The 15,838-nt window shown below is 35.3% G+C and overlaps 1 protein-coding gene across 2 annotated transcripts in view; it reads left to right on the top strand.

The window, feature by feature from the left end:
* Positions 1-15,838, top strand: part of CLSTN2 (calsyntenin 2) — a 340,481-nt gene that overhangs the window by 134,694 nt on the left and 189,949 nt on the right. For both annotated transcript variants that reach the window (XM_048062966.2, XM_013188099.3), the window contains exon 2: positions 10,115-10,237. In XM_048062966.2, coding sequence (XP_047918923.2) covers positions 10,115-10,237 — 123 coding nt within the window. The remainder of the gene's footprint in view (positions 1-10,114; positions 10,238-15,838) is intronic.

The following is a 15,838-nucleotide window of genomic DNA, read 5'->3' as shown; positions in this document are numbered from 1 at the left end:
AAAGAAGTTGAACCTTGTCCCCACAAAATTTTATTCTTTAGGAGAAAGTAGACAATCTGTAACAAATCACAGTCATGAATACAACCTCACTGTACAAACCAGAAGATACTCCCTTGTTGCCTACTCCCTGTGCATTATTTACTGCATTTCTCCCTTCTCCTGTGAGACAGGCAGCATCATTGATTATTATTTGTATGGTGCATTCATGGTAGTAAAACTTACGTAATCAGTATATTTTAGACTATAGAATTATGTAATGTAAATATTTTAGTGCGCATTCTGGAGAAAGGTTTGAGGTGAGGACAGAAAATCAGATGATACATTATTTTTATACATTTAAATTTAAGAAACATCTTAACACAAAATATGGTAATACTTGCAAATGAACTTTATTCAGTTTTTCTCTGTTGAACTATTCTGCCTACCCTATTGATACTCTTACACTTAAACGTTTCATTCATAGTTTTCAGTACATAAATATTAGATAGGAAGTTCTAATGTGAAACTGTGATTTGTGTATAACAGATGTGTACAGTCTTACATGTGTTTACTATTGCAGTGTAAAAGTGATTCTGACGTAGTGTAATCCATTCATGGTTTAACCATAATCCTAAAACAGTACAAAGCAGCAAACAGAGCCACTGTAAAAGTTTCTTTCTTACGCTTTCAGCCTCTGATTCTGTGCATGGTTATATCTTTCCCTTAACCTTTCAGCTTCACAAGCCTTTGCTTGCATAAATGTAAATTGAATTTATCAGCATCTCCCAATTTCTTGCTCTCTTCCTATTTTTACCTGTTCTGTTGAGGTATTCGAGTTCCTTGGTTTTCATAACAAAGGCTTTTCTTTCAAAAATGCAATCACTACTTCAAAGCCAACAAGGCTAATTTGGGAAAGAGTGGTGGCCATAATAAGTAAAAAGCTAATGAGCCTGGGCCATCATCTCCCTGGATTAAATAAAGGACAGGTGCTTTGAAACAATACCTGTCCTTTACATATTCAGGTTCTCTCTACGGGAATAACCTTCAGACCCTGCTGCATGAAACTATGTAATTTTGAACAAATAATGGAAAGATGAACATTAACACTCTCTTCTGTGTTTAAAAAGAGTAAAATGCTTTCTCCCTTAAAATCGAAAGCATTATGATTTAGCTCATTTTCCAAGGTCTCAAATGTGTAGGTTTATGTGCTGGAGCATGACATTTCAGTGAGCTTAAATTATATAACACTCAAGAATCTGTGCTATCAAAATAGTGTGACACAAAATGAATGTATTTTGTAAAGGTTACAATTTCTTAATAGACTTATTTTTTGTTTATTTTAGCCTCATGAAAAATTGTTTTAATTTTGAATTTTTCAAAACACTATTTTGAACTTTGATGCAGTTCTGAAGTTCTCTCTGAAGATTATGCAGACATAACTGCATAAAGCCTAAATTACTTTAATCTCCATTTATAAGACTTCCAACTTGAGTCACTATTTACTAAGAAAAACTGTTCCTGGCCTAAATGATAAAGTGCAGAAAAACTAGTATCTTTGAAAATTTGCTCAGGAAATGTTATAATGTCTGGTTAGAGTGTTCATTTTAGAGGTGTCATAATTGAGACCATAGGAAGAAAAGCCAACAATCAGAGTTCCCTGGTTTTAATATTACAGGCCTTGGAAGAGGCATTATATATGCAAATTTGTTCTTTAGTTAACCAGGGCACCCTGCAGATCTGTAACTCCTCAGTGAGGTCTATCTTTGGTGCTGTTGGGGGTTACGCTTGCTTTTCTTCATAGTTACTGATTTTTTTGTTGTTGTTTCCTATGGCAACACACTGTCTAGATTAATCTGCCCCCCCCCCCCAAAAACAACAACAACAACAACAACAACAACAAAAAAACAAAACAAAACACAATACAACACAATGAAAATGAAACAAACCAATCAACCAAAACACCTGTTTACTAGTGATTCATGTTTCTTTGCATTGCTGGATTACTTGCATTGATGACCATTGATGGCCATGACACAACTGTGTGTGAGTCCTTGTTCAGATGGTATCATCTGCAAAAAATCTTCGGTGGACATTTACTGTTTATTTCAGGAATGAGGACTAGTGTCAGGTGTACTCAAAATGTTTGCTGTAAACTCGTAACAGAAAAATAGATCCATGTCCTGAAGAGCTTGCAGTCCAAATGAAAGGTAAAACATATAAGAGTAAGGCAAAGGTGGAGTCATTAAATACTAAAGAAAGTTAATAATAAAGAAGGGTTAAATAAAAATATTTACTATATTGTGAATCTCAAGTTTTATATGTTTAAGTGAGAATCTGGCTGCTCAGAATAATGCTGAATGAAAGGTCAACACTGTTAAGCAAGATATATTAAATGTTTTTTTAATACAACTAAATACACAGAAAAACAGCTTAATTTGTTTATGACCTTTTCTGTCCTTGTAACACTAGAGAAAACATTTTTATGCTATTATATACTTTCTCCAAGATTTTTAACTCCATGTACAAGGCTTTAATAGGATGTGTGCTATTGGAGTTGCCATGGCTCATTATGGGACAGGCTCGTGCGATTCCAGTCCTGCTCCTGCATACGTGGTACACAGGCAACTCCCTGGTCTGAACACTTAGACATACAGACTGATTCAGAATTCAGTTTTTCACACTGTAATCTATTTGTTATGACAAATATTAATAGATAAATGTGTAAGGACTGGACATCTAAATCAAGGCGGCGAAATTTCTCTTTTATTAATAAAAAAGAACTTGTAAGCTTAGCAGTAGCTTAAGGCACAGAGAGCGCAATGGTGTGGTCCATTACCTAAAAGACAATGGCAAGGCACAGTGTAAAATTTTATTTGTATATGCACATGTAAATTCCAAATGCGTTTTTCAGAAATAGTGATCACAGGTAAAAATGCTGCTTATAGTTTTATATATCAATATTGTGGGTAGAGTTTTATGAAATCTGTCGCTTAAAATATTTTTTTCCATGTAAAGTAGAGTTTGGGGTTGACCAAAGCATTTTATTAAGTTCCTATTAAATGCTTATATTGATGTGGTCAGTATTAAAAAGAATAGTCCTCCTGCATCCCAAAAAGCATGTGTGTTTAAGAATAAAGTATAATTAATAAAAAAATATATATAGCATGTCAAAATAAATACACTACATTATTTTACTTTAGAAATAGTGTATAGACTACAGCCTGATATCATCATGCAGCTTTTGGACAAATAAGTTTGTAACATGAATGAGCTGCTAACAAAGGAATATTCTACCTCAGGTTTTTATGTAAGAACAATTTTTTCTAATGGGACTTATTACTGAAAGGCCTTCACTGGGGGGCCAGAAGATGTGCTAATCACAGAATACTTTCTTGTGCAGTCTTTCGTGCAAATTAGGCTTTTGTTGTGCAGTACGATCAAACCAATGCCAATTTATCTTTGGGTCTCCAATGAGTAATGTAATGTTGCTGAGATGCACTGTTAATGTATTCTTTAGTTAAAATGTTCCACAAAGAGTTCTGGGGGAATCATGTCTCATAGATTACATAAATCCTGCTTTAACTGAATTTAGTGTCAAAACTCACATTGCCTTAATTGGGGTAGGAATTTCACATTATTATTTTATGTAGAAACACGTAGAACATTATAATTTAAATCTATCAAAAAGTAAATCATGAATATAACTACTGGGGTTTGAGTAATTCAGGCAGTGGCATCACACAGAGAACTAGGCGTGTTGTGAGACAGAAGAATTTTTTTCTTTACAATTTGTCAATGGCAAAACATATAGAAACTGTACCTATGTTGAGTCTCTTTTGTTTGTAAGGGAACCATAGTATTCTGTTTTTCTGTTGAAATAACCAGTCAATGTTTCGTTCTCTAATGCTGAGGAAGATTTAACCCTGTGAATCACATTTACTTCTCCTACTTCCCAGTGATTTTCAGTATCTAACTTAGTTTCTTTTCCTTCAGAGCACATTAATCCATCTCCCTGCCTTCTCTGCCTTCTAGAGGAAGACTTAAATTAAATTTTTACCAGATTACTAATCCCCATTTGTTCACTGACCTAATCCCACAAATCTGCATATTTTCTAAACTATTTGTCCTCATCTGCTACTGTGTGAGATTTTTGATTTTGTTTCCAGCTCATTCTGGAATAGGCAATGCAGGAAATCCAGGTCTGCATCTCTAGTCCTATCCTGGAGGAATTAAGGTTTGCCACAATATGAATTCACATGTGCACAATCCAGTCTGATATATGAACTATGTGAAACAGAAATAGTGACCTAGAGCTCTGGCCCTTACTGACCCCACAAGTCTTCCTGAGGTGTTTACACAGCAAAGTGTCACCCTACAGGAGGAGTGGACTGCAAAACTGATGGCATTTGGACTTGGGAAGGAGGGTTTTTGGGTATAATGATTGCTCATTGCAGATGCCAGTATGTCATCTGCATCACTAGGATTTTTGTTATTCAATATTCTCTTAATAGGGCATTAGAAGCACTCTATTTTGCTGTACAAGATAAGGACTTGTAGTGCAGATTGCATAAGGCATGAAGTTCAATGAAGTTTATATTCTACAGAGATTAATGGGATTTTAAGCATACATTTAAAAGGCTTTGGAAGTTTCCTCAACTTTGGCTGATTTTAGAGGAAGGCCTTTGTCACATAGGATTCCAGTGGGCTGAGGTAAAACTCAATGAAGATAGCAGATGAAAGAATTAAAAAAAAACTGATCTGAGTGATAAAGTGTAAGTTTTCTGCTGATTTTAATGTAATCAATAAACTCTAAGCTAGAGACAGAGATGAGAGAACACATTGGTACATTTAAATGTATGGAAAATTAATCTTCTATTTTGGAAAAACGAAAACATTTGCATTCATAAAACAGTTTTTAAAGCGCATAATTTGCTTCCTCAAGCTTTAGCCTCCTGAAGTTTGGAAATCAGCATTTAATTCAGCTAGACAATATTGACTCTACATTAGTGTCAGTAGTTGTAGCTACTAGTCTTCACTTTTCTTCCTGTCATAGTTCTTTTTTAAGGTGTTATTTTTGGATCAGTGATGTTTTCTGAGTATTGTAAGTTAGGAATCATCTAAGATTTGGAAACACCATTGTACTGCATTCCTTGTACTCTCGCTGTCTTCCACCTCCCACCCCAGAAGTGCCTATCTTGGGTTATAGATCTTGTCACTCCTTGTAAGATACACATTTTGCCCATATTATGGTTCAGTTAATAATACTTCTGCACTGACAAATTGCAGCTCTGTTCACAGGCATTGTGACTTGGAAGATTTAATTATTAGAGAGTACGATTGCCTTTAGAAATCCCTGCACAGGTCTTGCTGTATGGTAAACCAGGTAGTTGTCTTTTAGCTCTGTAGGTGCTCAAGGGTGGAGTTTGTGTACCTGGAGTCATGCCCATAGGAAAGGTCTTTAGGCAGGTTGCAAAAGAGCTTGAGGAAGGCATTTGTTATTTGTTTTTCCTACTGCTGATGTATCGATGTTTTATCTGTGATTTTGTTCTCTTGGTTTCTGCTGCAGAGCTTCGGGGGCACCGTTTGGTGCAGGTGTTAAGTACTCAGATGGAATCGCAGTTTTTGAGTGAGTTTGGCACATGGTGCTGGCTGTTTTTTTTACCAGATGTCAGGTGGCAAGTAGCAGGGTGGGTTTTTGAGTGGGCTACCTGGAGGGGCCAACACCCAGGCCACTTCACAGAGCACGGCAAAAGGGCACCAAGGTAGAATGAGGGGGTTTGGCATATTTTTTCAGATTTTTTGTGTCTTCCCGTTCTCTGTGTTCCTCTTGCTCTGTTTTGGCTTTTGTCCTTGAGTTGGCTTTCAAGACCACGTTTCTGGGGGCATGGAAGTTCCTGCAGACTCAGGAGTTTGTTTTTCTTTTGCCTTTCTTTGCTTTGTTCTTTTTCAAGCCACTTGCATTTGCAGATGCAGCACAGAGTGGCAGTTTTCTACCAAGATGGGTTTAATTAAATCTAAAAGCTTGTAATCACAAGCTTTGGTGGGACAGACAATGAAAATGCAGTGCAAATGGTGCATACAAATTTTAATGAATTGACCTCTAACTGTAATTAAGCAAAAAGATAATTGCATTATCCTAGATGCTACAAATTATTTACATTACAATTTTATATGGATGACTAACAAAGTATAGGAAGGGGAAGCAAGTTTAAAAAAACAAAACACAGCTTTCATCTGTATGCCTTAAATATCTGTTTCAATACATGAAAGCATGGTACTGGTTTCACCTTTTACCCAGGTAGACAAATTCAAGGAAAAGATATCTGTCTGATCAATCGAGAGAAATTCTTAAATGTACCGCATATATCAGTCAAATACTTTCATTTTTTGTTTGCAGATCTTTTGTTTTAAAACAACAAATAAATGAATAAAAGACAAACATATTTTTTTCATTTTAGAGTTATTTTAAGGGTGTGCTGCAACTTAATAGAGCTTAAGAGGAAAAGTAATTTTCTTTTTAGCTCTTATCTGCTGAGTTTTCCGCTTGTTTGCTCTTGAGTTGTGCTTGCTATATAGTACACTGCTCTCACAGTTTTTTAAATTTTCGCATATGAACCTGTATATAAATTTCTGTAATCATTTTTAGCAAATGCAAATCCAAAAATTCAGTTTCCCTGTCACATTCTTTTATACATACCTGATAACTGTATGCACTATTGAGAAACATTGACGTATTTTATTTTGGTAACAATTGCTACCGCTTCCATTTTTAAGATAAAATGCAAAATTCCCTTTAGTTTATAAAGTTTATAAACATTGCAAAAATGCTGATGTTAATCTTTGTCTCTAATAAACACCGTGTATAATAGGGATTATAAAATCTCTTACATGATATGAATTTCATTTTTCTTTTATATTTCTTTTCTATTTAAACATGCTATTTCATGTATTATAAAGTAGACAGCATGATAAAACGTTTTTGCTCTGTTTAAGTAAATGCAGTCTGGCATTGCTGTAACTTTAACCTAAAATTTTGGCTATATTACATTAACTGAGAAAAGAATGGACTTTTAACATAGATTGGGGGACATTTTAAACTAAACATGGATCAAAAGGAAAGGCATAACTCTGTGTGTGTGTGTATATATATACACATATAAAAACATATTCAGATATGACTTTGTGTGTCTGTAATAAAGGTAAAGTTCTTAAAAGATCCGCTTGTCTCATGGGCTTTCTGTAATTTTCTGCCTATTTTATATATGTCGTCTAAAACAAATTCTTCCCCTAAACATGAATACAGCCTGGTTATGAATGCCTGTCTGTCTCAAATTTCTTAAACTCTTTTTCCTACAACACCAAAAATAATTATTTGAAGGTCAGAGCTAGAAAATTGGAGGGTAAAAGGAAATTCTGCTTATGTTTACAGGAAGTCCTGTTTTGAACAGATCCTGCTCTAAGGAAGAATTATTAAGTGATTGAGTTGCATGTGCTGTTTTTATTTCAGTACGCTAACATTATGAAAGTAGAGAAAGAGGAGAAATTTCATGTTTATAAAGCAGGCATTGCTAGAAAAATATCTAAATTGTATTTAAATGCGTTTAATTCTAAAGTATCTTGAAATCTGACTAAGTAGCTAGAACAGGACAGGACAAAACACTTTTGAAAAATCCAGTTACCACAGGATACACGAAGCTTGTGTAGTCATAACTATTCATTTGGAGATGTTTGTAACAAGAGCTTGTAAATAATTATAACTTTCATTGTATTTTCCTTTTATTTTATTGTTCCTTTTTTTCCTGCTGTACTGCTCCCCAAGGTGTAGGACTAAATTGTAGCAATTGTTGCTAATGTACTTTCTCCTCTTCCTACCCCAATGTAATCTAAGGAATTATGTTGCTGTCATTCACTTGACGGTTGTTATTGCTCATGGGATACTAATGGAAAAAAGACTTGCAGAATTTCAGTCGCTGAATACTGTGACTCTTCCTTAAGCAAAAGTGTCATTGAAATTATTCTGCAGAATACATTGTAGGAGCAAGGAGTTTGTTGTTGTTGTTTTGTAAGATCTCAGGCAATTAACAGAACCAGCAGGAAAGAAAATCTGGATTTGGTTCTTTTAGTTGCGTAAGGGCTTTGCTTTTCATGTAAACTCCTATTTACTCATTCATTTATTGTTAAATTGTATCTGTGTTCAATCAAGAGACGGATTGTTATTTTGTACTGCATATATCAATCAAACTCTTTCAGTCATATCAGAATACAAGTGGAGCATATTTGTGTATGAATGTTTCTGTTAAGAAATTCACCTATAACAGGTACAGAATACTTCAACTGCCCTGCAAACTGAAATCCCGCATCCCATACAAAGCTCTGAAATTGCGTCCATCACTTCCCATATTTCAACATCAAGACTTTTGACCTTCATCCCATTACATAAGCTTGCCAATCTCTCTTTTGGCTGGATAGTCATTACAAAAATGAAGAGATTTGAGTTCCCTGTTTTCCATTTCACCTTTCAGTGACACATCCCCAGTTTAATCTTCCCATTGCTTAGTTTTTGCAAAAATGGGCAGAAACACTGGGAAGATGAGTATACCTTCCTTTGAAACAATATATACTCCAACATATAAATTAACTGAAAGTTCTCATTTTAGTTGTTGTAATGTAGAATAATTCATCTTTAAAAGAACTCAAATCATTCTCCCCAACTCCACAGTTTCCTAATGATTAGAGCAAAGGAACAAGAAAGAAAAAGAATTGCATTCAATTTGCCATAAATAGTGTGGGTTTTTTTTTTTTTTTTTTTTAAATTGTCCAATTCTTCACCTGTCTTTGGTGTCTACAGCTATTTTCTTATACTTTGAAGAAGCTGTTTGGGACAAACATTCTTGTTTCTTGCTCATTCTTGTCTGAGGGTTTCTGCAGAAGGCAAAGGTTATGGTGGGGGTTGTATGTGTGGGGGGAGATTGTGTGTTTTTGTTTTTTAAATGGCATTATTGTAAACAATCCCACTTGGTCCTATTTGATTTTGTTTTAAGTGTCAACGCTCCATCTTTTGTTGAGGTGATTTCTGTTACTTCACCAGATATTTTCATCAGCATCTGTTACACACACCTAAAAAATATGTACAAAAATTATCTTGTATCCGGACTCGGTGGAAATGTGTTTGACAGTGCAGCGTTCCCTGATATCTGCCGTAGAACTTTCTTTAAATTGCAATTTGTTTAGGCGAGCACCATTGTATTACTTCTGTAGGAGCTCCAAAAACATAGAATTCGGATTATAGCTGTGGAAACAAAATGCTATTTATAAGCATGGTGAAGCTATGCCTGTTAGAAAATAAAAAGGAAAAGCAAATTGAATTATCATTTTTTTTACTATACAATAAGTAGTAGATGGTGAGAGGGAGGCATGAAAGGGTTCAGGAATAAGACAATCTGATGATGCATAGTGTATCCCCTACTTGAAAGGTGTTTTTTGTGTGATCCTGTTATGTACTTCAAAACTAGATACCCTAACATTCAACAGCAATGTTTGAGGGACAGGTTTTTCAGTAGAAATTCAGATCCCATTTAAGTATCACTAGAGCTGGTTGAAGGGAAAAGAAGTGGTTACTTTGATTAGTGATTAAAATTAATATATTTTTTTTCATCTACAAGGTGCAGGTCATTTTAGATATTTTTCCACAAACATTAAATGAGAAGTTGACTGGGAGTCCAATATTCTCACCTCCCTTCTGCTTACCTCTAAATCTTGACAAAGTTGTGTTTCTTTGGACATCCTTTCTCTTGCATCAGTTTTGCAGCTGAAAACAATTACGTCAAAAGTGTCTGACCCTAATTATGTCTGACACTTGGGAACACATTAAAAATATTTTGAAAATTGGCTTTTTATTTTTGGTGTCTTAATTGGAGGGACGTCTGTAAGTGTTGTTTTCTTGTCAGTGAATTGTGGTACAGTATACAAATAATTTTGTTTTCATATTTGAACATTTTTAAAATCTTGGGATCTAGTTAGCAGATTTAGAGTAATATTGGATATATATTAAATGATTTCTCTTTTTAAAAAAATAGTAAACTAATTGTATGGAAACTAATCAAATTAATTAGGCCTACTATTTTTTCTTCTCTAGTGAACAAACATAAACCCTGGATTGAGACATCATACCATGGAATCATAACCGAAAATAATGACACTGTAATTTTGGATCCTCCTCTTGTTGCTTTGGATAAAGATGCACCTGTTCCCTTTGCAGGTAGGAATATGCATTAGCAGTAGCATTTAAGCTTATGGACTGCATTATAAAGTTATTAGCATTAAGGAATTTGTGGTGCAGGAAGAATGTAATCTGAAGGATGTGTTTAGAGGCTGTATTTGAGTACTCAGGACTTGACCATAGACCCTGCAATGAGATGTCTTTTACAATGAACGTGACTGCTCATTTGTTGTGGAGCAGAAGTGATTATAAACAGTGTAAAACAGCAGGCATGCACTATCAACGTTTTTTAATGAAAAACACAGGAATCATATAATTAAATTTGAATTCACTTTTATAGAAACTAATCATTACAATTGCCTAAAGTAATAATATGTAGTTAATTCTGTTTAGAAGTAACAGCATTTGTTCTTCTCTTCCTGTTCCACTCCATGACCTAAACCTGGCTATAGCCAAATTATGTGGCAAGTATTTAAAGGTGCTGAAATCTTATGTTAACTGCATTAGTACTTTATAACTGTCAAGACTTGGGCAGAAAATATAATGGAGATTTTGAAGATTTTTATGAAGATTACTGTGTGCTAGATGTATGTCTTTCAGACGTTTTACGTTTATTAAACCTATTTTCTTGATACTTATTGTCATACTATATACTTAAGCAGCAAAGAGCACTTTTGCACATCAAACAAATTTTCTCTTAAATTCACTGTTTCATTAAGAATATTTGTTTTAAGGAGATGTGAAAATGTTAATGCTTGACAGCTGTACTGAGATCCTAAAATGATGCTTTTTTTTAAAAAAAATATATTGTTTAAGAATGTTCATCTTGTATAAGGAAAGGAACTGAGGAAGATGAATATCCTTAGAATGCTCTTGTGGAATACGGTTATAATCAGTAAGCAGTAAGTCACAGTACTTGGTCCAAAAAGCATTTTACAGCAGCATCTCAGAATTGTTAATTAGCTATTTTCCCCAAAAGCATATACTGGCATAAACTCATTCCATGCAAGACAGGGATTCACAAATGTTTTTATATACTGAACCTAATTTTAATATCAAGATTGGCCTGTGACTCATGGTGCCCCCCTGGTTCTTGGTTTTGCAGAAGTTTTTTCCTCAAATATATGTGCAGGGAGGATATTCAGTGGAGAGGACTCGACCGAATTCAGTCAGAGGTGAAAGCCTCAGGTAGCATATATACATGGACACAACAACCTGAGCACTGAAGACTGTTGTCCGTATATCAGTTTCTATGGCACTGAGTTACCTGTTAATGGAGGCATAATCAATGTACATTCAGAGATAAGTAGACAAGCCCCTATCTGGGACATACTAATTATAATTAGGACAGGAGTATTTCATAGAAAGATGCTCAGGATAAGGTGTCTTGATTCTTGATTCAGTAACTACTATTTTAAGCAAAGGAAAAAAAAAATATTTTTTTTTCCAAATTATTTTTTATGCATTTATCAAGAAGCTACTGTATTTTAAAACAAAAACTGTGGAATGAGACTTCAAATGATAAGCTGTTCTCTGTGGTTTGGACTATTGCGTCCAGTTCTGGGCCCCTCAGTTCAAGAAGGACAGGGAACTGCTTGAGAGAGTCCAGTGCAGAGCCACAAAGATGATTAAGGAAGTAGAGCACCTCTCTTATGAAGAAAGGCTGAAGGAGCTGGGTCTGTTTAGCGTGGAGAAGACTGAAGGGTGACCTTATTAATGTTTATAAATATGTAAAGGGTGAGTGTCAGGAGGATGGAGCAAGGCTCTTCTCGGTGACATCCAATGATAGGGTTCCACGTGTTCCCATGGGACCTGATCTAGGTGTTCCTGCAGGGGGATTGGACTAGATGATCTGTCACGGTCCCTTCCAATTCCTAACATTCTGTGGTGATCTCTTCCCACCTAAATGATTCTATTGCTCTATAATGTATTTGAGTAATTTTCCTTAATGCTAACTTTCACATTTATATGCAATTCATTATTCCAAATGTTTGTGTGAAACAGCAGTAAACTTAAGTTTATTTCAGCAAGGATTTCATCTCTCTGTGAAATCTTCAGCTACAGTTATTTAGGAATAAAGATCAATTCATAATGAAAATATATCCTTTTCGTTTGTGTGCAGTCCATCTCATTTGCTTCTTTCATTTGCATTCCCTTGGGAATATTACAGAGATGTTAATCATATGCTGTTTCCACTGATACTTCTTCAAACTGTTTGCTGACTTTTTTTACTATTTTTTTTTTAATTTAACTTCTTCATTTATTAATTCTATTAATATTTTAAGAAGCACTATGGGGTCTGCGATGGAAAATACTTGGTGTGTATCTCTGACATTAATATTTCAACTTATTTCCAGGTAGTAATGTGCTTTTGACCTCATGATCTGCAATCCAGATGTAACATTATAATAATTATTGAACCCTTAATTTCCTCAAAGGGCCTGGATTCCCTGTCTGTTTTGAAATACCTTTGTGTGTTTTTGTTTTAAAGGTTCTTGCCTTTTTAATTGTTGGAGTGCCATTTCTTCTTATTTCTGTTTTAAATTTACTATTTAATATTATGTAATTTTATTTGGCTTCATAACATCCATAACATTATTATAGGTCTTTAAGTAAAATTCAATTTGTGTAATGTGTTTAGCAGGAGCAAACTGAAAATACGCACAGCTGTACACATTAACAGTATTCACTAGCTCTACATTTAATAGTATTTTAATGTGGAATTTCTTCTATGGCCATATTTTGTTTAGGTGTGGGAAACTTCTATAATGTAATATATTGGTCTTCAGTGGTACAAGAGAATCAGAGCTCCAACTGTACCTTCCCCATTGCCCTACTAATATTTTTTTTTGTATTTTATCCACCTATTTTAGAAAAGTTTTTAAATTTTTAATCTTTCAAAAGACTTTTCCATGAATTGGTTTTTAAAAATGGTCTCAGATTCAAGAATATATCAGGGCAGAGTTTCTGATCTGTGCTTGGATATCTACTCAGATTTCCTTGGATAAATTATATTAAGCCTAAATGTATGTCTTCTTCCTCTGGAACTACAGCTGCTGCAATAGTTTACTTGCAGATTGTTGGCTGTTCATCAGTACTTGTGTTGGCTTATATAAGTAGGCATTTGTTTTCAGTAGTACTAGTATGTATGTAAAGAAACAAACTGCCTACCAAACTGCTATATATCCTTTCAGATTTCATCCGGGTATAAGTTCCATAGAAACATAAAATTCAAGTAAAAAAAAAAAAAAAGCTCTGTTAGCCATCAAGTTGATATTCCTAGGGAACACCTCTGTAGCCGCATAGCCAGATGTTATGTGGACAGTGTAATCTTTCTTCTTTTCTTCATGCTTTCTCTTTTAAGTGCTCATCTTCCATAAATGACAGGCAAATTACAGGGTTTATCATTACAGGGTGACAGGTCAGAGTAGGTAAAATGCACAGTTAATTCTATACATTTATTTAGTTTATACATATATGATACTATGATATATTCCATATTTATATATGTGTATTCCCAGTGAGGACATAATCCTTTGGGAACCATGCCAAACTTGTGGAAGTAAGGAAGTGTGGAAGTCCTTGCATTTATGGCCAAAGTAAGGACAGCTTCAGAAAAGAGGTGCACAAGTGTTGAGGCAGAAAGTGTTGCGTCAAAATGAGTGCACTGGAGCCACATGTCAGAGAATATAAACCTCGCTGAGTTTTGTCTCCAAATTAAATCCACATTCTGCTTTATAAAACAAAGTTATATGGGATATCTGTGGATATGCCAACACAGTGGTCTAAGATTATAGTGATGACAAGATTTGTGCTACCAATAACAGGTGCTAGTGGAGAATGAGATAATGCTATTTTTTCTACACAAGAAAGCACAGGTCCACTGTACTGCCCTGGCTTAAAGGAACCAGGAAGGGCTGTTTGTACCACTTAGTGTAAGATCTCTTAGTTCAGCAAGAGGAGCCTGGAAATAATGCAGGTTTTCCAGCACTGAGCTGTTTATTATCAAGGATCCTTTGAGCAAAGTACAGATTGCATTGCCCCTGTCCATTGCCCTGGTGCACAGGTGGCTTACACACTTCATATGTTGCATCTAAGCAAAATTTCTTTCACCTGATAGCTGCTTTGTTACTAGGAACAAAAGCAGAACTAATTTATTAAGACACATTTGATATTCATCTGTGATTCTTATCTGCCCCCAGTGGTTCTATTTGTTTTCTATACCTGTTCTTATGTTCTCAGTTTTTAGTTAAAATGTTAGTTGTGGCATAGACCTGGTCTTACTTTTTCTGTTTTCTCTTAAAACTTTAACTTAGTTATGAACACATTTTAACAATTTTTTCTCCATGGCTACTGAGGTAAGTCTTTTATTATCTGTCTTGTCAATCCATTCTGGTAATACACACATTATCGTGCATGTCAAGTCCCTGTTCACGGAGTGGTCACAAGAGAAAATGCCTTCAGTCCGCACAGTTTTTTTCTCCTTTGTCATATTTTTGAAATCAAGAGTGACGACAGGAGAAAGAGATCTGTGTAGCTGCCACCTCAGCAGGTCTGTGTTTCCAGGGAGGACTAACAGGAGATTTAGAAAACTTCTAAGCTGGCCTGTAAAAATGCTGGCTGCCTGATATGATCAGCCTCTTTCATGACTGGAGCGTGAAGAATTTCACAATATTGCAATGAACTGTCTTTGGTCTTAAGAATTTATTGTGAATTGTGCAATAATCAGTGTATATGTAAAACTATAGTTCTTAGAATTTTCATGGAATTAGTATGCTCACTTTTTATTTTTTATTTTTATTTTAATTTCTGTTTATTTTCAATGCAAGCACATCTTTGCTGGATTCTAGTTTTGAAGGGAATTTTGAAAATACCATAGTGAATGGTTAAATGCCATTAACACCCGGGATGCAGCCTTATGCAGGGTACCACAAAATAACCATGAAGAAACTGCAAGTCCTGAAGATACAAGTTAAGCCTAGTCTGTCTTAAGCAGTATAGCGTTTCCTGTAGAATGAGCTTGCTTACTCTGTAACAAAATCCATTGGAAGAATCATAAAATAAGTAAAACAAACCAAAAAAAAAAAACCTCTTAAAAAGAAGGAACATAAATTTAATTATACTTGCACCAACCTGCAGATTCAGCTGGAAATCACTTCTAGGATTTGACTTTCAGGCTTAGGAGTGGTTTAGCTAGAAACAAGGTGAGATCAGCTGAGCTGATTTGACAGTGGTCCATTTCTGTGATGGTAAGAAAACCTCACAAAATGCTGGAGGATTTTGGAAGGCTATTTGGAAAGGACACCTGTCTGTATTTTAATTACAGCAACACTGTTTCATTAGTACTGTGCAAAAATGGAGCTGAAAGGAACCTCAGGATGTCTTCAGCCCATCCTCCTACCCAAGGCAGGACCTATTACATCAGTGTCATTCCTGATAGTTTTCTGTCCTAACCATAAAAATCTGTAGTGACAGAAATGCAACAGATTTCCTGGGCAGTCTCTTCCACACTGTTGTGGTTTAACCCGGCCGGCAGCTAAACACCACACAGCCGTTCGCTCACCCTCCCCCCTCCCTCTCTGGGATGGGGGAGAGAAACGGGAAAGTGAAGCCCGTGAGTTGAGATAAAGACAGTTTATT

Source organism: Anser cygnoides, chromosome 9 (genome assembly GCF_040182565.1).
Source record: "Anser cygnoides isolate HZ-2024a breed goose chromosome 9, Taihu_goose_T2T_genome, whole genome shotgun sequence".
Lineage (NCBI taxonomy): Eukaryota > Metazoa > Chordata > Aves > Anseriformes > Anatidae > Anser > Anser cygnoides.
This window is presented reverse-complemented; position numbering and strand designations above follow the sequence as displayed.